Source organism: Ambystoma mexicanum, chromosome 2q, assembly GCF_040938575.1.
Source record: "Ambystoma mexicanum isolate Mex_15411 chromosome 2q, UKY_AmexF1_1, whole genome shotgun sequence".
NCBI lineage: Eukaryota > Metazoa > Chordata > Amphibia > Caudata > Ambystomatidae > Ambystoma > Ambystoma mexicanum.
The window spans coordinates 918,793,703-918,821,100 of NC_090924.1; the positions used below are offsets into that span (position 1 = coordinate 918,793,703).

Here is a 27,398-nt window from a genome sequence, read left to right on the forward strand (position 1 = left end):
TTGCAAGGACTTAAGAGTCTCATGCTCTTTCTTGGCCATCTCCAAGGCATCGTCGACCACTTTCCTGAAGAGATTGGTCTCTTCTATTGGCTTGTTGATAAGAGCGACCTGCGTTGCAGGTTTGAACCCAGAGTTGCAAAGCCAAGCGTGCCGCTTGAGTAGAGTGCCCTAGGCCAGAGACCTGCCTGCTGTTTTAGCAGTGTCCAGAGTGTTCTTGATTACATTCCGATTTACCTGCCTGTCCTAGGCCACGATTGTGAGAAGCCTGGACGGCACAGGTTCAGGAACCTCTTGGAGACCTTCTTGTACAAGGTTCCATTGTGTGTCTGAATAACTGGCCAGCAGCGTGGTTCTATTCGCTATGCGTGTGGTGTGTGCAGCTGCCGAAGTAACATGCTTACCTAGGGCATACAACCTCTTGGATTCCTTATCCGGAGGTGCCTCCCCCGTAGAAAGGGATACTCCTGCCCCTTTACAGGTGGTAGTGACTACCAAGGAGTCGGGGGTGGCGTGGCCTTTAATATGCTGAGAGTCCGAAGGAGCTGGCCGAAATAGTTTTTCCACTCTTGCGCTCACTGCCCGGGTCTGAGCTGGCGTCAACAGGGTAGGGGGGGCAATCTTCTTTTAACAGAATTTAGGAGGGGAATGGCTTGAGTTTCTCCTTGAGAATTTCCTCCACAAAGTCTTGTTCGGGTACCGCGTCCTGTAGTGATCTCAAAGTGTCTGCTGCCTTCCAAAGGATGGCATTGAAGGCCATTTGGTCGTCTACAGGCAAGGCCTGGCAAGCCGGGGTGGAGGGAGGAGAATCCAAGCACTGAAGAGTATCCTGATCTTGCACGGGGCGCGTCCATGGCTCTGTTTTCACTTGCTGGGTTTCCTCCCAGTTTTCCATGGCATCTGCAGGAAGGAAGGGTCTTCGCTGTAGATGTCCTGGTAAGCGTCCATCTGGACCACATCTTCATAGTGTACAGGAACTGAGGGCTGAGAGTCAAGATTCTCTTGGAAAGGTGAAGCTGACCTTTAAAGAGGGTCCTCACGAGATCATAAGGAAAAGGATGCTTAGAAAGAAAGAATCCTTTCAAGACGATCCATGCACCCTTCAAATTTCTCCCTTGTCCACTTAGAGGAATCAGAAGGGCGTAAAGGTGGAAAAAACCTCATTTTCCGCCCTTTGCCATCAAAATTTGTCTCCAACGGTGTTGGACAGAGGTGCTTGACAGTAGGTTTCGCGAGTATCGAGGCACCATGGCGTGTTTTTAGACTTGTCCGTGGCCTGCCCCGTTTCGACGGTGTAGGTACCAGCACAACTGCCGAAGTAATTCTCGCGATACTGTCTTCAACCTCCACCGAATCGGCGTGAGTTAACGGGTTGAAAGGACCATCAATAGATTTACCGCCTACTGCAGCGTTAGAGGGCCTAGCGGTAGATTTTTCCCCTGAAGGCTCAGTGATGGGTTTTGAGCCTAACGGGCCTTTAGGGACCATGTGAATGTCGAAGGAATGTGCTTAGATGTGTACATCTGATTTAGGGGAAGCGCCCTTGTTTTTGGCTTGCCCAGTCGTAAGACGCTGCTGCGGATGCAGGGAAGGCATCTGATCTACCTGATCAGAGGAATCTGCCAAAATTTGCGATGGCCAAGTTGGCGTTTTCACCTTTTTCAACGTAACCGTCGATAACGGTGGTGGGGTTGTGTGCTTTGTATATTGTGGTGTACGCCCCCGTCGCCGGGTGTTGTCCCTGAAGCGAGACTTGCGTCAGGGCTTGGAGGGGTTGGAGATGGGCGTAGCGGATATGGAGTCCACCTCAAGGTCTATAACATCCAATACGGATGTTTGGTCATCTGAGGTGCCCCTGTCACTTTCGGCGGGTGTGGCGGTGGGGAAGAGGGATCAGCTTGCGACATACTGTATGCAGCCCACCGCTTTACACGGCACTCCTTAAGGGTCTTAGGCCGAAGGAGCTTACAAGCGGCACACCGCTTATCGTTGTGATCCAAAGGGAGACGAGAATTACATGTTCTGTGCTAGTCATTCCACGGGTATCTGACCCTATGTTAGGGAGAATTCTCATAGATGTCCGATTTCCCTTACCTAAAGAGTCCCCCAGCAGCTTTGCTGGATTTCCAGGATTTATTGTTCCCACCTGGTGAGCCTTTTTAATACCCTTGCATGCGTTTTGCTGTGTGTATGTTTACCCGTTGTGTGATCTTGGGCACTGGAACCTCACCTACTCCATGTGCACCACTTTTTGTGTGCGTTACATAGCACCTTCAGTGCAGTGACACAGGGTTCTTTGAGACTTCCCACTGACTCCATGTTTCTGGAGCCGACTACTGTCCCCCAGAAACAGGTAAAGTTGCCATTAACTTTAGTCACTTTTAAACCACAGACCCAGTACACCCCCATCTTACATGGAGTATTGGAAAGGGTTAACTCTTATCCCTTTTTGTCTGTGCCTTTGGAGCCTTTTTTCGTTCCCTTAACATTAAATCTTGGCAGGTGGCAGTGGCAACTACCCTAACTTTTCTACCGCGATTATCTTATATAAAAGTGGTTATGTTTTAGGCTATTATATTGGCCTCACATGACCAAATACATTTTATTTTGGCTCCGGCTGGGTTTAGTCGCCATTTCTTTTTGTTAAAGTCTCCCGTGTTGTTCGCTGTCTTTTCGCGTGATTCTGCACAGAAGCCCTCCTTAAGGCGCCTGATAGTCTAGGTAAGCAGGATGTGAGGGAGGGATCTTCGGACCCCTGCCATGGGTTGACTTGGTAACCCAAGTCACACTCTTGTCTGATTGGATAAGGGGACTGGCCTTGCCAGGCCAGCCACCCTGCTGTGCGATTGACAGCCAGGCTATATGAATGGGGGAAAACTGCATAAAAAGCAGGTCTCTGGGACTGGAAGAGCAGAGTCTCCACTGGAACGAAAAAAACAATTGAGGAACTGGAAGAAGAGAACCCCTACCACGACCAAACCGCCCGGTGAAGCCCTGCTGCAGGTCCGAATCTCCAAATCAGACGACAGAGAAGATCCTCCAGGGAACTTCTTCCCTTGAGCTGGTGGGACCAACCAGTTCGCTCAAACTGCAAGCCAGGACCCCCTCTGGTCGAATTCGCTGTACAGAGCTACAGTGGGCCGGAGAGCCAGGAAGGTCGGACCCTGCTTGGGTTTTGAGGAGCGCACCTTTTATTTGTTGTTTTGCTCTGCTGCTAGTTTCTTCCCTGGGTGGCGAAGGACCCTCCAGTCTTCCTACTTCGTGTCAGTCCGACAGTCGCTTTAGGAACCAGGAGCCTGCAGGAACCACCAGGAACGTCCGCCTCAGCTACAGCTCCCTGTGCAAATCGGTACTGTGTACTGTGCAAATCGGTTGTCCGTTTCGGTAAGCCGCGGTGAAAGTGGTTGAAATCTTTCTCCAATCCGAGGGCTTGTCCTTCTCTTCTCTTGGAACTATCTTTTCTACCAACAAACCTCGTCCAGAATCTGTGCCACGAACTTTATCGCAAACTACATTGAACCCTATTATCTTGAGCAAAAGACTTTTGACCCATTGACTTTGGCCCTAAGCCTTTTCTATCTATCTGATTTTAACCTCATAGTCTCTCTTGTTCTACTGCGCCGATTACTTACCTGTTGGATCTGCCTAATTTCTAATAACTTGGTCTTTTCCTCCCTTTTAAATTGCTGGCCTGCCATTTTGCTCCCACTTCATTTGTGAGCTTAACTTGTCTGGAATTTAAGGGCAGTGGTGTGGTGCGCATTTATGATTGTGATTTTTGACTTGCTTAGAATAGTGAAATGTTACACCACTGTTGAGTAAATAAATATATATTCTTTTACTTAGAAACCTTGAGTCAGTGTTTGCCTGAACCATATTAATTGCTGTCCCTTTGTGTAACTCCTTGTATGGCTCACTTACTCTTGAGATAAGTCTGGCTGCTCCACTAATGCTACCACTATAACTGTAGTACAGGCTTGTACCAAAGGTGAAATTGTACTGTCACTTGTAGTCTTAATTGTGTGTAGTGTTCCCAAAGGGTACTGCATATAATTCTGCCTTACAACCTACACTTAGGGCAGAACCTAAATGGAGTCCTTTCCATAGCGAAAGGACTAAACAAAGATGACCAGCCCTAGAGGACAAAGAGCCGGAAAGATAACTTAAGATTATGGCCACCCTGACCCCACTCTCCCTACTGTGTAGGCCGGTCAGAGGGCCCGGCCACGTGGATGCCTCAGCCGCTGGATTTTAGGCGCAGAAATCCACGGACGTAGAAACTTCCCGCAGTCTTCGAAGTTCTAAATCGCTGCTGAAGTGACTTAGGGTGAATAACCAACAAAGTCGGTGTAAAGATAAGCAATGTCTCTTATGCAAGAGCTCCGCTATAGGGCGACCAATTATCTGGGTGGAAAAAAACAATCTGAGGGACCTCAGTGCGTGAGGGATTTTGGGTACACATCACGATAGGGATAGTGTTACAGACACGCCTATTCCGACGTCCCCTTTCGGTTCCCGAAAGACAAGATGCAATACTCTGAGGTTACCACTGGATGTCGGACGCACAGCATGCGATTCTAAGCATATTAACAAGCAACGAAAGAACAAGTTACTTACCAACTGTAACATTCTTTGGAATGATGTTCCTCCCACATATTCCTCATCTTAGATATATTTGTATCTTCAGCTTTGCTGCGTCGGAAAATACATTTTCCACCAGGGGTGCTGGGCTCGAGATCGCAGTGTCGATGTACCTCGAGGACTGCTCTCGAGCATTGACGTCATCCACAGTATAGGGCTCGAGCAGCGCCCATTGGATTGAGTTCTGTTTTTTCGATATACCCAGCTGAGTAGTTGATCAGGCGTTTTTAGACCTCAAGCTCTCAAGGAATTTGGAGTGCAATTGATGCAAACTGTATGGCGGGGTAGGCTTGGATGGTCGATAAGGATTACATGGGAGGAACATCCAATCAAAAGAACGTTACAGTTGGTAAGTAACTTGTTCTTCGAATGGATTGTGTCCTCCCACGTATTCCTCACCTTCAATAGACTCCCAAAGCAGTATAAATTTGGAGGAGAGAGCATTAGATAATACTAATCATGGACGTATGAAAAACGGCCTTAGCAAATAAGACTCCTTGTGTTGAGGTGTAATCTAGACAATAGTGTTTCACAAAAGTGTGCATAGACAACCAGGTGGCCGCTGCACAAATCTCGCTTTAGGACACCCCTCTGGAGAGCCGAAGTTGCCATGCACGTAGCGGAGTGAACCTTTAGCCCATCTGGAGGTTCTTTAACAGCTAATCTGTAGCATTCAGTAACTGCCAAAATTATCCATCTAGATAATGTCTGTTTCGTTACTGCTAGGCCCAATTTATGTCTAGTATATCCAACAAAAAGTTGGTCAATTTGCCGACATTTTGCCAATTTAGCAATATAAAAACAGAGCCCTTTTGGGTCCAGTCTGTGTAGTCTTTCTTCCTCCTTACTTGCATGAGGGGGGAGGATAAAGAGAAGGCAGAGAATATTTTAAGCAAAAATGGGGGTTTGACTCCAACTGATTAAATTGCCACAAAGAATGCATGTAAGGAATTTTAAAACTAAATTTACATCCCACACGGGTACCTGAAATGGGACTTGAGGGTATACATTAGTGAGACCTTTCAGGAACTGTACAATCAAAGGCATCTTGAAATAAAACTTATGAGGAGCGCTTAAAAATAGACAGCGGTACCAGGTACCCTTTTATTATGCCAACCTGAAGCCCCAGATCAGCCCAGTGTAAAAGGAAAGAAAGTACCATAGGTGCATTACACAGGAATGGGTCCACATTCTTGTTCTTGCACCAGTTACTGACTTGTTCCATCGACACAGGTACAAGGATTTTGTTGATGGCCAAAAGCAAAATCTCCATTACTGTGATGCTGGAAATGTATCAGAGGGACAGGGCCTCTGAATCCTTGTCCTCTTCTGCCTTTTATCGTGTGTTCTGTTATGTTTTCTGCCCAGGAATCCATTTGGGACTCCTGGCAGTGCAGCTCTCTCTTTTGGTTTGGTGAACAGACCCCTGGGATACCCTTATGGCACCCATGGGTGGGGGGGTACAACCCTGTGCCCCTAGTGTATGTTTTTGGGCACCTGTGGGTGGCCCACAGAGCAGGGTATGGGCTGGTGGCAGCTCCATGCTGAATTGGACAGGTGCTCTGGGTGTCCTCCATTTTGGGATACCCAGGCCCTGCCATTGGGATCAGTTGATTCCTGATAGAAACAAGATGGCCCCTGTGGCCTCTTGCTTTCTATTGCCTGTTGTCTTGTTTTCCCAAAGTCCTGGGATGCCCTGACTCTGTCCCTTCCCCCTGACTGGCTGTTGGGTGGAAGTTCCATATATGGTGTTGTTGTGAAGGCCCAGCTAGACTGACTGGAGCCTTCCCAGTGACTGTATGTTGTGGGTACCTCCTGTGGGTGGGACCTGGGTGAATGGAGTGTGTGACCAATATACACTCCTTGTTGTGGTTGTCTGGTTTCTGGCATGAGAGACAAAGACTGAGACAGCCCTGCCCGAAACTGGCCTGAATGCAGTGTGTAGTGTTGAATGGCTGGGTACTTGTCCCAATCCACATTCCTTGTTGTGAGTGTCTGAAAGGGAGGAGTGTGGCCTGAATGCACTGTGTGCCTGATTGGCTGACTGACTGCATGAATGCCCTTCTGTGTGATTGGCTGCTGTGTGTGTGCCAGCAGTGTGGATGAGAGACAGAATAGTATATCTGGGGACCTCTCACCACTGGAAATTGTTCAGAAGCATTCAGAAGCTGAGTCTCCACTCAAGAGTAACTGGATTTGCTGATCCTCGACGTCCAGCTGGAAGAAGAAGACTTGCTGTGGCATTTGCTTCGACGGAACTGAAGGTTGTCGAAATCGTCGAGGACTGACCCGAGAGAGGACCTGGTAAGGCGCCCTCTTCCCGTGCTCCGAGGGACCATCGAGCACCGCTGAATCTTCGCCGAAGCGCCCTGGAAGTCAGACCCTCGAAAGGCTGCCGACCCGAGACGGGACCGCCGAGGAGATCGAAGTGAAGCACCCGGACATCGACGCTGTCGAAGTCCATTGCCGTCGACCAGGGTTCGCAGGTCTGTGTAACCGCTGGAGGCCCGTCGAAGTTGTGTTGCCCAGCCGTGGGAACCACTTGACGCCGTGCCGCCGACGATCGGAGCCGTCCGCTCCATTGCCTAAGAACATTCAATCGAAGGACTCTCTCGACCGCATCGTCGACCGCTTATCCTGCCGGAGAAAGTCGAGGACGACCAACGCGCCGAGGAGAAACCTGCCGGTGGGTTTCCCGCCACCCGACGACCCCAAAGACTCGGACGACTCGACGCCCTTGCTGGGCTCCCGTCTCTACAATCTTTGCGGTCCAGAACTATTGTCATCGAGGTGCCCCGCACACCTCCGCCTTGCAGGACGCCGACGCCCCGACGCCGACGAGCACCGCTCGGACGGAGCTGCCGCCTCTTCGACAACGTTCGGCCTCGTTCGTCGACGGACGTTCGACGCCCCGTGCCTCCCGCCTGAAAAGGAAGGCATTCAAGAAGGGCCGTCGATTCCCCGTCGCCGAACAGCGAGTCCCTCGACGCTTGTCGACGCCTTTTCGAGGAACTCGACTCCACCAGGTACATTGGGGGGGTAAAAACATTATAGGAGAAAAATAGACTATTGAACAATATCTGGACTGGGCTGGGGTTATATCTCTTTATTTTGCAGGTTGCCCAGGTGGGGGGATCTCCACACAGAACTGTGTCCAGTAGCAAGGGCCAGTATTCTGCCTATTGTTTCAACCCTCTGTTATCTCTCCTCTCTCTATTGCTGGTTTCCTTCTTATTGATCTGTGTGCCATTTCTACAGTATTGTGAATGCACTTTAATGAGGTCTAATATTAGTGGTACCACTTTAGAATTGTAGATATTTACCATTGCTGATTTTCCTGAGCACAAAGTGCGTTATTGTGATAAGTGTACATAACCCTTGAATATTAATTATATAAAGACTGTGTTTTCAGTAATACAGTGTGTGGACATTCCTTTGTGGGGGCTTGGGGATACACTGTACTTAAGAACCAGCCTGCATCACCTCCTGAGAAGCTAGGCCTTGATTGCTCGTCCATCGCTACCGTATTAGAGAATCTTGGCTGGGGTCCTCTGTGCCTCCCCTCTACCATATAGAGAGCAGAAGTACAGACCCCCCCACCGGTCTTCTTTACAAAGCTGGTGGCAGCGGTGGGATGCTTATGGTTTTAAGACTCAGTGTATAACCGTGCCACTTACAAAATATCCGCACTTTTATTAGATTAAGGTTTGGGTGTGTACCAAATAACTGCATTACAAGCAATGGAGGCCATTGCAAATGGTAAATTGACTCGGATGAGCTTAGAGGCTCTCCAGAGTGCTTGTGAAGCCAGGGAGTTAGACTTTGTGGATAAGTCTAGGGCTGAGCTGATAGCTGCCCTGGTGGATTACCAGACTGATGGTGAAACTCTTGAGGAAGGGGGGGATGCAACCAGTGAGGACTCTGCCCCTGGGGTTGTCGCTGAATCTGTTTCTGGGAATGCCACCATTCCTGCTGCCTCTGTTCCAAACCCCAGCAATTCCATGGAACTTGAGTTATTGAGGATGAAGTTAGCCTTTGAATATCGCAAGTTGGAAATAGAAGCTGAGCTTAAGAAAGAGGAGCTGGCACAGCAAGTGGAACTCAAGAATAGGGATCTTGAACTCAGAAATAAGGACCTTGAACTCAAAAGCCAGGACACTGAATGTCAGAGAATCCAGCTAGAGAAAGCCAGAGTGGAGACTTCAGCTAGATCCAGTGAGAGTGTCAGGTCCCCAGCCACCAAGTTTATGAAAGATTTGGTTGGTGTGTTTGTGGAGGGTTCAGATATCCTCCAATGGATTGAAGCGTTTGAAATGGCTTGTGCAATTCATGATGTAGATAAAAGAGATTGGGCTAAGTGTTTGTTAAGCAGAGTGCCTCAAACTGGATATGACTGTATTCTGAAGCTGAGTGTGGAAGAAAGGGGTCAGTATGAGTGTATGAAGTCTGCTTTGATTGCCAAGTTTGGCAAGACACCTGCCCAATACCTTAAAAGGTTCAGGGAATTTAAGAAAAGAGAGAATGTGTCTTGGGTTGACTGGGTGAGTACTGCGCACATGAACATGATGGGGTGGATTGATGGATACAAGGTGAAAACTTTTGTTGAGTTGTCCCACCTCTTGTTTTTTGAGCATTTTTCTGAAGCCTGTTCACCAGAGCTGCGTCAGTATGTGGCTGACCAGAACATTTTGGACCCCTTTAAGCTGGCTAGGTTGGCTGACAAGTGGGTCTCCCACCGGGTGTCCCCTAAGGACTCCAGTGGGAAGGACAAGGACAAAGAAAAGGGGGCCTCTCAGAAAGCTGAGGAGTCCCAAAAGCAGTCACAGTCGGGTAAACCAAAACCTTCCTCTCCTAAGACCCAAAAATCTAGTGGGGATAAGTCCTCTGTGGGTGGGAATAAGAGTAGTGGTCCACCTGCTGCAAAGCAGGCTCCCAGTGGTTCCAGTACCGTACCCCGCACTCCTGGCACTTGTTGGGATTGTGGGGCTCTGGATCACAAAAGGGGTGACCCCAAGTGTAAAGGTAAGGCACTTGGAGTACAGGCTGTCAGCCTGACCTACCCTTACCCCGTGTCTGAGGTGGAGGCCACTGTCCTCCCCTCCTCTACAGGAATCACATTTGGTGCTCCAGTAGAGATTTCCTTAGTGTCCCTTGGGGCCTGGGACCAGTACGCAGAAGTACTGGCGACTATCCCGCAGAACACCCGTAGGTTTTTGAGAAGTGTCCTCTTGAATGGCCAGCCTTCTACTGGTTTGAGAGACACTGGGGCAAGCATGACAGTGGTGGACAGGACCCTGCTCAAGCCAGAGGACTATGTAGGTGCTCCTCTGAGAACCACCAGGTTAGCTGGTGGGCCTCCCAAATTATCGCCTGTAACCCTAGTCACACTCATGATTGGAGACAAGACAGCAAAGCTTCCTGTCCTGGTTCAGGACAATGTCCCTGCTAACATTCTGTTAGGAAACGATCTAGTAGAGTTGGGGTTGATCTCGGATGGTCTTCCCATGACTGCTGCTGCAGTCACTAGGTCACAGGTGACACCGGGTCTGGCTGTGAGTCAGGTATCCGAGCCAAAGGCGAGGCCTAAGGCAAGAAGAAGGAAGACCAAGAAGGCCACCTCTGTGGAGGGAACACCTTCTCTTCCTGCTGTTCCGACAGCACCCAATGGGATCCATGCTCCGGACGGGCTGGGTCCAGCGGAAAACCCAAACTCAACTCCTGTGGGAGAAGAGACAGAAGACTCTCCTGTGGGAGAGGTTCTCAACCCGGAGGATCATCCCGACCTTCAATGCTTGTTAGCTGAAGGGGGACCCTCCCGGGCAGACTTCTGTAAGGGACAGAGAGAGTGCCACTCTCTCGAGGGCCTGAGGAAACAGGCCCTGTCCCAGGCACAAGGTGAAGTGCCTAGGACATTCAAGATTTATTGGGAGGGTGAGCTCCTTGTTAGTGAGCCCACTAAGCCCGAACCTGGTGCCCGCAAGAGGTTGGTGGTACCCCAGGTTTACAGGCCCTTCCTACTGCAGTTGGCGCATGAGGTGCCCTTGGCTGGTCATCTTGGGACCAAGAAGACTAAGCAGAGGCTCTCTGCCCATTTCTACTGGCCACGGATGGGAGTAGAGGTGGAGTCCCACTGCAGGACCTGCCCAACTTGTCAGTTGTCTGGCAAGACTGGAGGCAGGGTCATTGCCCCACTGCAGCCATTACCAGTGGTTGGCACCCCATTTGAGAGGGTGGGCATCGACATCGTCGGTCCCCTTGACCCTCCCACTTCAGGTGGACATCGGTTCATCCTGGTCTTGGTAGATCATGCCACCAGGTACCCTGAGGCAATACCCCTTCGGACTGTTACTGCCAAGGTGGTTGCCAGGGCTCTCCTGGGCATTTTCACCCGTGTTGGATTCCCCAAGGAGGTTGTCTCTGACCGAGGATCCAACTTCATGTCTAGTTACATGAAAACCATGTGGAAAGAGTGCGGGGTAACCTACAAGTTCTCCACCTCTTACCACCCCCAGACCAATGGTCTGGTTGAGAGATTTAACAAAACTCTCAAGGGCATGCTAGGTGCTTTGGAAGAGCCCCTAAGGAGGAAATGGGATCTCCTCCTGCCATGCCTGCTGTTTGCTTACAGAGAGGTACCTCAAGAGGGTGTTGGTTTCAGCCCCTTTGAGTTACTCTTTGGACATCCCGTGAGGGGGCCCCTCGCCTTGATCCGAGAAGGCTTGGAAGCCACCCCTCCAGGTCCCGCCAAGCAAGTGGGGGACTATGTGTTAGGCCTCAGGCGGAGGATGACACAAATGATGGGTCAGGCAACAGCAAATCTCAAGGCCAGCCAGGAATTGAATAAGTACTGGCATGACCTGAAAGCTTCGCAAGTGGATTGGACTCCGGGACAGGAAATCCTTGTGATGGAGCCTACCAAGCCTAGAGCTTTGGCAGACAAGTGGACTGGACCCTTCAGGATCATCTCCAAGATGGGCGAAGTCAATTATCTGGTGGACATGGGAGCCTCTGGGGTAGCCCCCCAGGTATTCCATGTCAACAGGCTCAAGCCTTTCCACAGGCGAGCAGAAGTCTCATGTCTCTTGCTAGCTTCAGGGCAAGAAGAGGATGAGAGTGAGCCCCTTCCTGATTTGCTGCATAGCAACCCTCAGGATGGCTCAGTGGAGGGAGTACAACTCTCTCCCGATTTGACAACAGAGCAGCAGAGGGCCTGCCGGGCTTTGCTCCAGCAGTATGCCCCTCTGTTTTCACTGACACCGGGCCTTACACCGTGGTGTAAGCACGAAATTGACACTGGTGACAGTGTGCCTGTCAAAAGCAGGAGCTATCGTATGTCAGATACCGTCAAAAACCACATCCAGGCTGAGGTCGCCAAGATGTTGGATCTGGGTGTTATTGAACCCTCCACCAGTCCCTGGTCCAGTCCAGTGGTCCTTGTCCCCAAGGCAAGTTCCCCGGCGGGTACCAAGGATTGGAGGTTCTGTGTGGACTACCGAGGAGTCAATGCCGTCACCAAAACTGACGCGCACCCATTGCCCAGGGCTGATGAGCTCGTGGACACTATAGGTGCTGCCAAATTTGTGAGCACCTTTGACCTTACCTCAGGCTATTGGCAAATAGCTCTGACGGACCATGCCAAGGAAAAGACGGCATTCTCCACACCTGAGGGACTCTACCAGTTTAGGGTCATGCCCTTTGGGTTGAAGAATGCCCCTGCCACCTTCCAGAGATTGGTCAACCATGCGCTCAGTGGGCTGGAAGCCTTTTGTGTGGCTTACTTAGACGACATTGCCGTCTACAGTTCCACCTGGGAAGAGCATTTGACACATCTGGATAAGGTGTTGCAGGCCTTGAAAAGGGCTAACCTCACTATCAAGGCCACCAAGTGCCAGATAGCTCAGGGGAAAGTTACCTATCTTGGTCATGAGGTAGGAGGGGGTCAAATCCAACCTCTCTCCAGTAAAGTACAGGACGTACAGAACTGGGAGACTCCCACTACTCAAACCCAGGTGAGAGCCTTTTTGGGCCTCACTGGGTACTATCGCAATTTCATGGCAGACTATGGAACCATAGCTGCCCCCCTGACAGCTCTAACTTCACCCAAACAGCCTAGGAAGGTTAATTGGACTGAAGACTGTCAGAGGGCCTTTGATGGCTTGAAAGAAAGTCTGTGTAGGGCACCTGTGTTGAGTGCGCCTGACTACAGCCGACCCTTTATCGTCCAGACGGATGCCTGCGACACCGGAATTGGAGCTGTCTTGTCCCAGTTAGATGACAAAGGGAGAGAACATCCTATCATATTCATCAGTAGACAACTCAAGGGTAGAGAACTTAGGTGGGCTACTGTTGAAAAGGAATGTTTTAGTATAGTTTGGAGCCTTAGGCGTTTTAGGCCCTACCTTACGGGGTCCACCTTCAAGGTCCAAACAGATCATAAGCCCCTGAAGTGGCTTATGCAGATGAAGGGTGAGAATCCGAAATTGCTCAGGTGGTCGATTAGCCTACAAGGGCTAGACTTCACCATAGAGCACAGACCAGGGAAGAGTCACGATAATGCAGATGGCCTTTCCAGAAGGTATGTTGACCGTCTGGATGAGGGTGTCTATCCCGTGGGAGATTAGGCACCCTCCACCTCAGTCTGGGGGGGGCGACTGTGATGCTGGAAATGTATCAGAGGGACAGGGCCTCTGAATCCTTGTCCTCTTCTGCCTTTTATCGTGTGTTCTGTTATGTTTTCTGCCCAGGAATCCATTTGGGACTCCTGGCAGTGCAGCTCTCTCTTTTGGTTTGGTGAACAGACCCCTGGGATACCCTTATGGCACCCATGGGTGGGGGGGTACAACCCTGTGCCCCTAGTGTATGTTTTTGGGCACCTGTGGGTGGCCCACAGAGCAGGGTATGGGCTGGTGGCAGCTCCATGCTGAATTGGACAGGTGCTCTGGGTGTCCTCCATTTTGGGATACCCAGGCCCTGCCATTGGGATCAGTTGATTCCTGATAGAAACAAGATGGCCCCTGTGGCCTCTTGCTTTCTATTGCCTGTTGTCTTGTTTTCCCAAAGTCCTGGGATGCCCTGACTCTGTCCCTTCCCCCTGACTGGCTGTTGGGTGGAAGTTCCATATATGGTGTTGTTGTGAAGGCCCAGCTAGACTGACTGGAGCCTTCCCAGTGACTGTATGTTGTGGGTACCTCCTGTGGGTGGGACCTGGGTGAATGGAGTGTGTGACCAATATACACTCCTTGTTGTGGTTGTCTGGTTTCTGGCATGAGAGACAAAGACTGAGACAGCCCTGCCCGAAACTGGCCTGAATGCAGTGTGTAGTGTTGAATGGCTGGGTACTTGTCCCAATCCACATTCCTTGTTGTGAGTGTCTGAAAGGGAGGAGTGTGGCCTGAATGCACTGTGTGCCTGATTGGCTGACTGACTGCATGAATGCCCTTCTGTGTGATTGGCTGCTGTGTGTGTGCCAGCAGTGTGGATGAGAGACAGAATAGTATATCTGGGGACCTCTCACCACTGGAAATTGTTCAGAAGCATTCAGAAGCTGAGTCTCCACTCAAGAGTAACTGGATTTGCTGATCCTCGACGTCCAGCTGGAAGAAGAAGACTTGCTGTGGCATTTGCTTCGACGGAACTGAAGGTTGTCGAAATCGTCGAGGACTGACCCGAGAGAGGACCTGGTAAGGCGCCCTCTTCCCGTGCTCCGAGGGACCATCGAGCACCGCTGAATCTTCGCCGAAGCGCCCTGGAAGTCAGACCCTCGAAAGGCTGCCGACCCGAGACGGGACCGCCGAGGAGATCGAAGTGAAGCACCCGGACATCGACGCTGTCGAAGTCCATTGCCGTCGACCAGGGTTCGCAGGTCTGTGTAACCGCTGGAGGCCCGTCGAAGTTGTGTTGCCCAGCCGTGGGAACCACTTGACGCCGTGCCGCCGACGATCGGAGCCGTCCGCTCCATTGCCTAAGAACATTCAATCGAAGGACTCTCTCGACCGCATCGTCGACCGCTTATCCTGCCGGAGAAAGTCGAGGACGACCAACGCGCCGAGGAGAAACCTGCCGGTGGGTTTCCCGCCACCCGACGACCCCAAAGACTCGGACGACTCGACGCCCTTGCTGGGCTCCCGTCTCTACAATCTTTGCGGTCCAGAACTATTGTCATCGAGGTGCCCCGCACACCTCCGCCTTGCAGGACGCCGACGCCCCGACGCCGACGAGCACCGCTCGGACGGAGCTGCCGCCTCTTCGACAACGTTCGGCCTCGTTCGTCGACGGACGTTCGACGCCCCGTGCCTCCCGCCTGAAAAGGAAGGCATTCAAGAAGGGCCGTCGATTCCCCGTCGCCGAACAGCGAGTCCCTCGACGCTTGTCGACGCCTTTTCGAGGAACTCGACTCCACCAGGTACATTGGGGGGGTAAAAACATTATAGGAGAAAAATAGACTATTGAACAATATCTGGACTGGGCTGGGGTTATATCTCTTTATTTTGCAGGTTGCCCAGGTGGGGGGATCTCCACACAGAACTGTGTCCAGTAGCAAGGGCCAGTATTCTGCCTATTGTTTCAACCCTCTGTTATCTCTCCTCTCTCTATTGCTGGTTTCCTTCTTATTGATCTGTGTGCCATTTCTACAGTATTGTGAATGCACTTTAATGAGGTCTAATATTAGTGGTACCACTTTAGAATTGTAGATATTTACCATTGCTGATTTTCCTGAGCACAAAGTGCGTTATTGTGATAAGTGTACATAACCCTTGAATATTAATTATATAAAGACTGTGTTTTCAGTAATACAGTGTGTGGACATTCCTTTGTGGGGGCTTGGGGATACACTGTACTTAAGAACCAGCCTGCATCACCTCCTGAGAAGCTAGGCCTTGATTGCTCGTCCATCGCTACCGTATTAGAGAATCTTGGCTGGGGTCCTCTGTGCCTCCCCTCTACCATATAGAGAGCAGAAGTACAGACCCCCCCACCGGTCTTCTTTACAATTACGTCATCCAGGAGGTCCCAATCCTTATATCGCAGCCTCTCAGAAACCATGTGTGAAGGCCGAGTGTCTTGACCTCTGGATGGAGAACCTGACCTCCCTCTTGCGAGAGGAGATCCCCCCTCTTTGTGGAAGACGCATTGGAGGGCAGATTGACATGTCCAGAAGTTCCGGGTACCACGTCCTCCTGGCCCATTCCGGGGCAATTAGGATCATGATTTTCCTGAACTTTCTCAACCTCCTGATTACGTGAGGAATCACAGGGACTGGAAGAAATGCATACAGAAGTGGAAATTCCCAGTCTATTAGGAACACGTCCCCTAGAGCTCCTCTGGAGGAAATTCCCTCAAGCAGTACTGATCGCACCTCCGGTTGACACAGGTCGCAAACAACCTGGGGGGTTCCCCAAAGGGCGCAGATCTCTTGAAGGACTTCCTGAGCTATTTCCCACTCCTGAGAGACTGCTCTACCAGCTCAGAGCGTCCGATGTGGTGTTCTTCCCTCCAGCTAGGTGAACCGCTGTCAAAAGAATTCCTTCTTGTATTGCCCAGAACCAGAGCTGCATTGCCTCTGCACCGTGGTAGTGACCCTTACACCCCCTCTCTTGTTGGGATAGTACATAGCCACTGTGTCATCCGTTATTATCAGGACATTCTTTACCCGTACAGAGGGCAGATAGGCCTTCAGCACTATTCTGATTGCGCTCAGCTCCAACAGGTCGATGTGTAGTTTGGACTCCGATGGAGACCAACGACCGCTGATTGTCAGATCGCTGGAGTGATCTCCCCACCCTGTGAGTGAGGCATCCGTCATCTCCGGCCATGATTACCAAAAAGATTCTCCCTTGAGGATATTGTCCTTGCAAGTCCACCATAGAAGAGATCTTTTGCCACTTTGGACGGAACTTGTAGGAGTTCTGATATATCCCCTAAAGATTGAGACCATTAAGTTCTGAGGGCCCCATTGAAGGGATCTCATTCTAAATCGGGCCTCTGGCACCAGAAAAATGGAGGATGCCATGAGGCCGAGCAACCTCAGAAAAATCGAAGGCCAACCGATGCCTCACCTCGGGAGAAGCTTTCCCAGAGGAACTATCCAAGAATGCTCCGATAAACTGGAGCTTTTGAAATGGTATCATTTGTGACTTCTTGTAATTGAGGGAGAAGCCCCTATTAATCAGTCGTCCAGGTAAGGGTAGACGCAAATCCCCCTCTCCTGAGACTCACTGAAACTACAGCCATCAGCTTGGTGAAAACCCTCGGGCGGAGGTCAGCCGAATGGCAGAACTCAAAACTGATAGCGAGAACCGCCAACCTCAGGTACTTCATGTGCTCGAGATGGATCGGCACATGAAAGTAAGCATCTTGAAGGTCCAATGATACCAACCAGTCTTGGAGTTGGACAGCCTGAAGGATCTGAGAAAGTGTTATCTTAAACTTGTCCTTGCTGAGGAACTTGTTCAACTGTCTTAAGTCCAAGATGGGTCTCAATCCTCCGTCCTTTGGGATGAGAAAGTAAGGGGAGTACCAACACTTCTCTTCTGGAATTTTGGCTGAGTTGGTTCCCTGTGGATGGTCCGGAGGCCTTTGTTGAAAAGGAAGGCAGTAAAACTGACCTACTATCTCCAGTGCCCAAGCATCTGAAGTAATGCCTGCCATTCGTTCAGCTGATGAGAGATCCTGCCTCCCACCGGGGTCCTGTGGGTCAAGGCCTCAGAGTGGCTTTGCGACGGGCTGAGGGGACAGTTGCCGCTGCTGGGGCTGATCCAGCACTCTTTCCTCTTCCACCACGAGGACATTTTCTTTGCAGTCCTCTTTGACTAGCCTGCCCTCTTCCAATTTAGGAGTAAAATCGAAAAGGAGGACACCTCCAGGAAGATGTGCCTGAGTAGGCGTATTGCAGAGGTTGTCGTATGGCGGCGCTACAATATAGCCGCCGCCCTAGAGGTCTGCAGCTTCTCCAAACTTTCATCCGCCTTGCTGCCGAACAACCTCAAGCCGTCAAAAGGAATATCGAGTAGTCTGGCCTTCACGTCTGGTGCAAAGCCCGACTTTCTCAGTTATGCAAACCTGAGTAGCACTGTGCTACATGCCATGGACCTGCTTATGCCATCAGCAGTGTCCAGTCCTGACAGGAGGCATTCCCCCATAGCCTCCTTTCCATCTTTTACAATCACGAGGAAACCCTCTCTCCTTGCCCTCAGGAATGTGTTCAGCCACTGCACTAATACAATCCCACAGGGTGTATATGAATCTTGCAAGGGTGCAAGTCACATTTGTTGACTATAAGGCCATGCTGACAGAAAAGAAAATTTTGCGAGACCAGGCATCAATTCTCTTATCGTTCCCATCTGGGGGAATTGAAGGGAATGCCGATTGTCTAGTGGATGTGGCTGCCTGGACTACTAAGCTCTCTGGCGTAAGATGCTTAGTTAAGTACTCAGGGTCAAGAAGATGGCCTATATTTTCCTGTAAATTTTTTTATTTACAGATTTCCCAGAATCGGGGGTTTCCCATGTGGCCATAACCTTCTTCTGAAGGGCAGCGTGAAAAGGAAGGACAGGATCCTTTTGAGGACCTCTGCTGAGAATGGCCGTCATGTCGTCTTGCTCATAAACGGGGGAATTTCTATTTCACCCCATGAATTCTACCACCCTAGTCATAAGATTCCTATTTCCCCGAGTCTACATGGTCAGCAGGGTCGGGTTTATCAAATTCCAATTCAGGAGACGTGTCTAGACCACTAGCTGTTTGCAGACATTCGTAGAGATCAGCCATTTTGGAGTGAGGATCAATTAGTCCTCAGGAACATCCCTTGTATCCTATTTCACCCCAGAGGGGGTGAATCTATTCTTCAGAAGATTGTTCTGAAGAAATAGAAGCCATAGACATGAAAGTCTTGTCTAGGCACAGGGTGAAAAATGTTACCCGTGGATTATGGAGGGATAAACCTTGGCTTCACCAAAAGGCGTCAATATTGGTGCTGGAATCAGTGTTGACCTCGACAAAGGCATCAAAGTCATTGACGCTATCTTTAACGCGGTCGAAGGAGCCTTGGATCTAAGCGCCATCGAGAAAGCGGTCAACGCTGTTCTCGACACTGGCGTCGAGTAAGTCTTAGACAGATTTGTCGAGGAGATCTTTGTCACCGACTTCGATGGCGGTTTGGTTACTAACGCCATTTTGTCTGGTGTTGTCTCCGGTTTATGCACCACTAGGCCCGCTTTACTTTTCTTATGGAGGTGTCGGAGAGGTTTCACTCGATGAGAACCTCAATGATTTTTCGCCGGATTTAGAAAGTCTAGTCTCTGACCTCCCTCTCACTCTTCGAATGAGCCAGCACATGGTCTTCACCCGATCTCTTCGAGGGGGTCTGGGCCGCGTTCTCAAAGATTTGCATAATCGAGGCTTTGAAGGTCTCCCATTTCCTAGGGGAATTGTGTTTAGATGGACATTCGATAACCCCTGTATCGGACGACAATGACGAAGAAGAGGGAGATCGGTGACGTCTCTTCTTTGAAGAAGAAGATTTGAGACCGACTCCTCGACCTATATTGCTTATATTTATTTCGGGATTGTTCACTAGACTCAACTCAGTTGCTCCCCCACACCCTCCCCTCGAAGACGACTGAGGATTCCTCCCCCACCGCCAATTTACCTCTCCAATTTACCTCTCCGTTCCTTGAGAGCTTTGTTGGTCATGGCTTGACAGGAACCACATTCGTCAACTCGATGGTCCGGACCCAAGCACCAGAGGCAAACTCAATAGGGGTCAGTAACGGACATTTTCGTCCAGCATTTCTGGCACTTTTTGAAGCCAGTTTTGGGGGTAGAAGTATTTGATGAAGAAGACATTGTCGAAAGACTGAAGCGCCATTTTCATTCACACGAAGCAAAAGCTTTGTCGGAGAAACTTAACTAAGCCAACGGGCGCAGCTCGAGGCTTTTATACTGCAGATGACGTTTACGCTCGACGGCAACCCTTGAGTGACATCGACACTGCTACCTCGAGCACAGCACCGCCTGGTGGGAAAACAATTCTGAAGCAGCAAAGATAAAGATACAAATATATCTAAGATGAGGGATACGTGGGAGGACACAATCCATTCGAAAGTGCTGTAATAATAAAAAGGAAGATGGCAGAAAAGGAGGAGGAGGAAAGCATAACTCCATTTTTAAAGTAACCAAGCGAGATAAAGGGTTCCCATGGTCAATGTAAAAGAATGAGAGCGGAAAAAGGTTTCAACTCACTCAGTAGAATCAGTCCAAAAGTCCAATAGCCCTGCCTGCTGGGGGACCCTCAAAGTGGGGGAAAATTTCACTCAAAAAAGAAAATCTACCAAACAATGGAAAAGACCAATAATTACCAAAAGCTGCCGGAGTGATGGGAAGAGCTCCCAAAACAACTGCTGAGAAACAAGCCAACAGTTGTGGCCGGGCCAGGAACATTGCAGATGAAAACCACCAGCAGGAGCGCACTACAAGCGTTCCACTCCTAAATTATAAGGTGTGTAAACGGGACATGGCCCATTTGAGCAGGCTATCTATGTAGAGGAACAGGAACAACCAATTGTTTGTTTTTTTAAACAGTTTTAGTTCTGGGGCGTGGAAATATTCTATACCTGAAGAGAAAGTTACTACAAGATGTAACTTTATCCAACTCTTAAAATCTTTGAGTAACTATTGATCAACGTTCTACAGGATCCTCTACCAACAACGCCATTCTGAACACTAATAATCAGTTTTCTCTAGCACAATAAAAAGATGAAAAATAAACATGCATACAAAACAAACAAATAATCACAACTACCTCTGCTTCCATTTCTGGTACTTTGAACTTCTAGCATCTCTTGTCGTGATAATGCTTTTCTCACTTCTGCCTTATGTCCGTTGATGGTATGATATTTCTGTACTGTAATTGGGTAAGGAAAACCAGTAGATCACCAAGCATGTACACATTTATTTTAGAGCACATAAAAGAGCAATTAATAAGAAAATCAAATCAAGAAAGTGAATCTGTGAATATAACTAAGGTGTCAAAATATTTGCCTTACAAGGTAAGTTTAACTTCAGTTCCCCAGCATTTCCTTTTTACAGATGAACATGCTTTAACCGTTATCCACCATCAGGCTGGGAAACACAAGAAAACCATGCATAAGAAAAACCACATCACTAAGTAGCATACTTACCCGATGTAGGGCCCTTTGCTCTGCAACCAACGAGGTGAGCTCGCTCCAGAGAGGCTCCAGGGCCCATCCCATAAGGCTACTTTGAGATTCCTCAAGCCCGGAATTCCTTACTACATAAATGAATGTTAGTAAAGATTTCTCCTTTAGCTTCTTTCCTTCCATAGTCTATGGAACCCAAAACCTTTTCCTTTTCTTTTTAACACTGACCTGACTTGTACAGTTCGGTTCTGGGGAAACTGACAAGTCCTTCAGGCTGTCCGTTCTGGGAAACTAGGTTTCCCTTAGTAGTTTGACTGTTTTGAGTAACTTAACATTACACAATGTATCTTACAATGCAGTGCAATGTGGTTTCTTTGGATGACCCTAGACGTGCTCAAGGACAAAACGGTGGCAACAGTTTTTCATACTTTTTACTTTACTGTACTTTTTATTAGCCTTACTGTCTTTCGCTATTAACAGAGGCTAGTGTCCAAACATTGTTGTGCCGCAATCGTGCCTTTCAGCCTTCTTCCTGACCTAACAGGTCAGGAAAAATATGCACGGCCCAGAAAAAGCATGGCTTTTCGCGGGCAAGTGCAGGGCTTGGGTGTGGGGTCCCAGAAAATGGGTGGGGACTGTCTGGATTAGACCACTGCTCTTGTATATGTGTGGAGCAGATCGTGCCATTGGTGGGCTGAGTCGGATCACTCACCTGACTTTGGGATAAGAATAGGTTTCCTGCAGCCATTCCAGCAAATCAGAAGAGGAGCCAAGTATCCTGTGCAGCTGTGAAGACCGAAGGAAGACCTGTGGATGATCTCATGTTCATGACAAGGTAGGCGACCAACTCTTGCTCAAGTACCAGTGAAGCCCTGTCGAGCTGAAGACCCTGGTCAGTGCTTAGACCCTCTAGACTGGTGGGTACAACTGGTCTTGACGTCTCCTGGTGCCCAAGCCAACTATAGTCTTCGGAAGAGTCCTGGGCCATCCAGTGGGCTGACCAACTCCAAATGGACTACCGTGATAAGAGCGTCCTAGTTCTGTGTTTTGGCTCGGAACTTGGGGGCCGCCAGTTCTTTCCTACTGCGGTAGACTGCCAAATGATGGCAGTAACATACAAGGGGCCCGATCCATTGCTGTCGCCCTGCAACAGTGCTGGTCACCAGACACCAACCCCTCATCCGGTCGTGTGCTGAGAGGTGGCCTCCACCAGACGGGGGAGCATTCTTCAACTGCAACACGTTCAACAAGCACTGCAGACTAACTCAAACCTGCAACTCCTGGGTACCAAGATCCCAAATAAACAGTGGGAAATGCAACCTCGGATGATGCTCAAAAGACCTGCCAAGTCCCAAGAGAAACCGGAGTATGTGGGGCAAGCCAGAGTTATACTTAACCAAAACCCCATACCCCCTTTTAAAAAGGTTTTACTAACTTTTTAAACTTTTGCATTAATTTGGCTTTACCATTGCTTGAACGCGCAAGCACTCCGAAAACTGGGGACAGCTTAAGTCGCTAGAATAGGTCCTTATCTAGCTTTTGGACCCATCTCGACGTCCCCAGGAACCCTCTCCTAACTTTTACCAAACATACAAAACTGTGCAGATCTTTGGGCACAAGGCCCCATACAACTGAGGGTTAGGATTGTAAATCATGTTGACAGTTGGTGCTCTCTACAACCATTGACCTTTCCTTTCAGGTATTTGAGGAGGGGGTCGGGGGAACGATTGGATTGTTGTACACCAACTACAGTCGCTGTATATATGATGTTAGTAGTCATTTATAATGCGTTTTCTGGGCCTGTAATAAATGTATTACTTTTATTACTATCAATGTAATTCTTGTTTTTTCACTGCGTGGACTCTTTGTGGACACCCTGAACACACCCACCCTGAACACACCCACCCACCTCTTTAGGCTGTGTTTTCAAGGTTCAAGATCAAGGTTCAAGATAAAAGTCAGAATGTGCCCGCCCTGCATTACAGATAGGTGTGATTGCAGTGCACATAACATGTTTTATGCATCTCCGGCATTAGCATTCAACCTTACAGATTCCCAGATACCATGGCCGTACAAAAAAAAAAATAATAATAAAAAAAAATCATACAAGAGCATTCTACTTATAATAAGTATGCAAAGACAATGTGTGTTACTTATTCTAAATCATGCACTCAGGGCTTGAGTGAATTGCTAGCTGCACTTTTACCCGCTCAATTGCACAATACACCTCTGCAGGATTTGCCTTTTCAACTTGCGATTTTAATGTGAATTGCATGTGAAAGAAAGGGTACAGTCTGTGCTTTAATAGCGCCCGACGCCTCTGCAAAACACTTAAGACACAGAATAAATGTGAACGCCAAGAACATCAATTGGGTAAAGCAGCAAAAGTGTGTGCTCCACCCAAAGGATCTATTTTGGTCTTTTTGTGGTAGCTTTACAAAATGCAGATCCATGTCCAGGAACAATAGGATGTCAAATCCCTGTGTGGGTAGGCTGTACTGAAAAAGATTAGTGATATTGAGGTTCTTTAAAAGAGGGGTACTTCAAGAACAGTCAAAGAATGAGAGGCACAGTCAATACATAAACATCCGAACAGGCGGTCTTGCTGCTCTATAGTGCACAAAATGAAATCCAGTATAGTAAATCTAAATCTACAGAATTTTCTCACAAGCCTTGTGTTCAAAAACATCAAGAACGCACAAGGAACAGACCTAACATGAGGCAGTTACTTACCTGTAACTGTTGTTCTCCAGAGTGGTCTGGCATGGATTCACATGCTCATAAATATTCTAATGCTCAGTAAGAAAAAGAAAGCAGTCTTGCTTTAAAAGCTTCAAAACTGCCTCTCTCTCATTGGAGTGACAAAACGCAATCGTCGAAGAGACCCACCGAGCCAGTCATTGCTTAGAAATTGCATTTCCTCTCGTCGACGGACCATACGCGATGAACAGTTGTCGAGTAGACCTGAGTTCTTGTGTACGATGTAGGTAAAATTTGAAGGCCCTCTTAACGTACAAGGTATGAAGAGCTCTTTCCGCTGCCGATGATGGGGTCGTGAAAAAAGTAGGGAGGACAATGAACGAGTGTTTGTGATACACTGTAGGAACTTTCGGAACGAAAGTAGGATTAGTTCCAGAACCAGCTTGTCTTTAAAGAATCTTAGGTATGGAGGGTCTACGACCAACGCTTGCAGTTCCGAGATTCTCCTAGCTGACGTGATAGCTATTAAGAACGCCAACTTCCACGATACGAATGTCATGGCCGAGGCGGCCATAGGCTCGAAGGGTGGTTTCATTCGGCCTGCCAGCACTACGTTGAGACTCCATGTTGGTGGAAAACGTTTTATTGGGGGAAAAGTTCGAAATAAACCCCTCATGAAGTTTTTCACTAGCCTGTCGCTGAATAAAGGAGACTGTCTCTTCCTCGTGAACCTAGAGATGGCCGCCAGGTGCACCTTTATCGATGTGAAAAATAAACCCCCCTCTGCCAAGTGAAGCAGAAAAGGCAGAACTTGCTCCGGAGTCACCCTTAACGGGTGTAGTCCTTGCTGTCCTCGACACCACTCACAGAACCTTCGCCACTTATAGGTGTAAGATTTGTTGGTAGAAGGGGCCCGAGCCGCTTGCAGAATTTTCTGGCAATCCTCCGAAACGTCCAAGGTACCAAATAGGAGCCAGGCTGTGAGGTTGAGACTGTCCGGGTCGTGATGCCACACCGTACCTGTGTCCCGGGACAGTAGGTTCGGGACCCTCGGAAACGCTATTGGTTGTTCCAGCGACAAGTGAAGCAGGTCGGAAAACCACGGTTGCTTCGGCCAGTACGGTGCCACTAGAATTACCCAGCAACTGTACCTGCGTATCCACTGCACCATCCTCCGTATGAGGGGGAACGAAGGAAAAGCGTAAAGGAACTTGTCCGTCCATGGGAAGGAGAGCGCCTCCCCCATGGAACCCTCCTGAGGCCATCTGCTTGCGAATTGCTCGCATTTCTTATTTTCCTTCGTTGCGAAGACGTCCAGTGGGGGGTGACCCCATTTCTCGAAAACTTTCGTCAGCTGAACTGTGTCCATTTCCCATTCGTGTATCTGGGCCATCCTTCTGCTGAGGGAATCCGCTTGCGAGTTCCTCACTCCCGGGAGATGGTGAGCCACGATGGATATCTCGTGCTTTAATGCCCAATGCCACACTTTCTGGGCCTCTATGGAAAGGGTCCTGGATCGCGTCCCCCCTTGTTTTCTCACATAAAACATGGCCGTCGTATTGTCCATCAGCACTCGTATTCTCGATCCCTTGATGTGTGGTAGGAACGCCTTCAAGGCCCATCGCACTGCTCTGAGCTCTAACACGATGTGTAGGAGTGACTCCGTTTGAGACCAACGACCTTGCGTTTGAAGAGTGCCCATGTGAGCTCCCCAGCAGGTTAGAGACGCATCCGTGACTATGGTTAGCTGGAACTCCGGCTCCTATAGGGGTACACCACTGTTCAGGTTGTGGAAACTCTGCCACCACTGAAGAGTCCGAAGCAGTTTGTCGTCGTTGATGATTATCTTGTCTGACCACAATCCTTGGGCCTGTGTCCACCGGTCCGCCAGGAACTCCTGAACTGGCCTCATGAATAGGCGACAGTTGGCCACCAGATGGATGCAGGATGCCATGGCCCCTAGGACCGAAACGTATTTTCTCACTGAAAGCGTTGTGTTTCGCTGTAGTCGACCCGCCAGTTGATTGAGTTTTGAGATTCTGTCGAGGGAAGGCTTCACTAGCCCCGACTGGGTTTTGAACTGTGCCCCCAGAAACACCAAAGTTCTCGATGGCATCAACGAGGACTTTTTGAAGTTTATGGCGAATCCCAGCTGTTGTAGAAGCTGCATGGTGGCTTGCAAACTTGTGTTGGTCGACGCTGGGGAGGATCCCCTTACCAGCCAGTCGTCGAGATATGGGTATACATGGTGGCCCTGCCTTCTTAGCCAGGCCGCTACTGGGGCCAAGCATTTCGTGAACGTTCTGGGGGAGGTTTAGAGTCCGCCCTATCACAAACCTCAGGAACTTCCTGTGCTTCTGACACATTGGAATATGGAAGCACGCGTCCTGCAAATCCAGGGACGCCAGAAAATCCCCTTCTTGAACGGCTCGGATCACTTCCTGGAGCGTGAGCATTTTAAATTTAGGCTCTTTAAGGACTTGTTGAGATTGCGTAAGTCTAGAATGGGACGCCATTTTCCGTTTGGCTTTTTCACGACGAAGTATCTTGAGTAAACCCCTTGACCTTTCTATGATGCTGGAACTAATTCTATCGCACCTTTTGCTAACATGAGTGTTACCTCCTGTTGCAGTACCCTCAGATGGGATTGAGCGACAAGCGCAGGTGGAATGTGCGGAGGGCTGCGCTTGAATTGTAGAGAATGTCCGATCCTTATTGTGTCCAGCACCCATTGATCTGTCGTTATTCGTTCCCATTCGTCGACGTAGGCTGATACTCTTCCTCCCAGAACAGTGTGTTGCTCGTCATTGCTGAACTTTGTTTTGCTTCTCTCTCGACGATGACGGATAGGATGGTCTCTTCCCGGAGGTCTGGAAGTTCCGGCGTCGGTTTGCTGCTTGAGAAGCACGCCTGTATCCCTGGGAGGGGTACGCCGACCTACTGAAGGATCTGTCTCCTGACGCAGAGAATCTGGAATTACCTGAAGCCCCTCTAAAGGGACGAAAATACTTGTAGCTTCGGCCACTCTGGAGGGCACCCAATAAACGTGCTGTGTCAGAGTCCTCTTTCATTCCCTTCAGGGCCTCATCTACTTTCTCTCCGAATAGAAGGTCTCCCTCAAAGGGCATATCTAATACTTTGGATTGTACCTCCGGTCTGAAGTAGGTACACTTAAGCCATGACTGTCGTCGTTACACGACCCTATTATTGACTTGCTTGAAGCTCGATTCACTGAGGTCCACCGCGATGTTTATTGCGTGATTGGAGGCTTCCTCACCCTCTCAGAGGAGTAACATCGCCGCCTTCCTATGCGCTTCCGGAAGATGATCCTGCAACGGAGCCAGCCGGTGCCACATTTCTCTGTCGTATCTGGCTACAATAGACAGAGTTTGCAGCCTTTGCTGTAGTTGCTCCCACAGATAACACTTTTTTGCCGAAGACATCCTGACGTCTTGCCTCGTTTTCAGGCGGAGTCGTGCACTTGTGCTGGGCCTTAGCTTTCCTCGCCGCTGCCGCCGACACCGATTCAGGCGTTGGATGGGAGGATAAGCACTTGGGGGTAGACTCTGGAGTCTTAAATTCTTTCTCATGGCGACCTTTTACCGCCGGTTCCGAAAAGGGGTGACGCATCGTCTGCAAACCCTCCTTCCACACATGATCTAGGATGGGTATTGAAAACACTGACCTCCTTCTCTTACCCATGTGGTCGAAAAGAATACAGTCCTTTTTCTGTTTTCTCCTGGGACAAACCAAATTCCTTACAAGCCTTCTCCATCATAGAATGGAATGATGCAATATCATCCGGGGGAGTTGGGGGGCCGGGCTGAGCCGTGATCCTTGGGGTTTCTAATTCCACCTCTGACTCCCAGGCTGGATCCCTGGAGGGGGATGAGGAGATATCCG

The 27,398-nt window shown here is 49.4% G+C and overlaps 1 protein-coding gene across 3 annotated transcripts in view; it reads right to left on the reverse strand.

Annotated features, from left to right (window-relative positions):
- Positions 1-27,398, reverse strand: part of HNRNPA2B1 (heterogeneous nuclear ribonucleoprotein A2/B1) — a 594,776-nt gene that overhangs the window by 333,822 nt on the left and 233,556 nt on the right. For all 3 annotated transcript variants that reach the window (XM_069648208.1, XM_069648207.1, XM_069648209.1), the window contains exon 5: positions 20,438-20,539. In XM_069648208.1, coding sequence (XP_069504309.1) covers positions 20,438-20,539 — 102 coding nt within the window. The remainder of the gene's footprint in view (positions 1-20,437; positions 20,540-27,398) is intronic.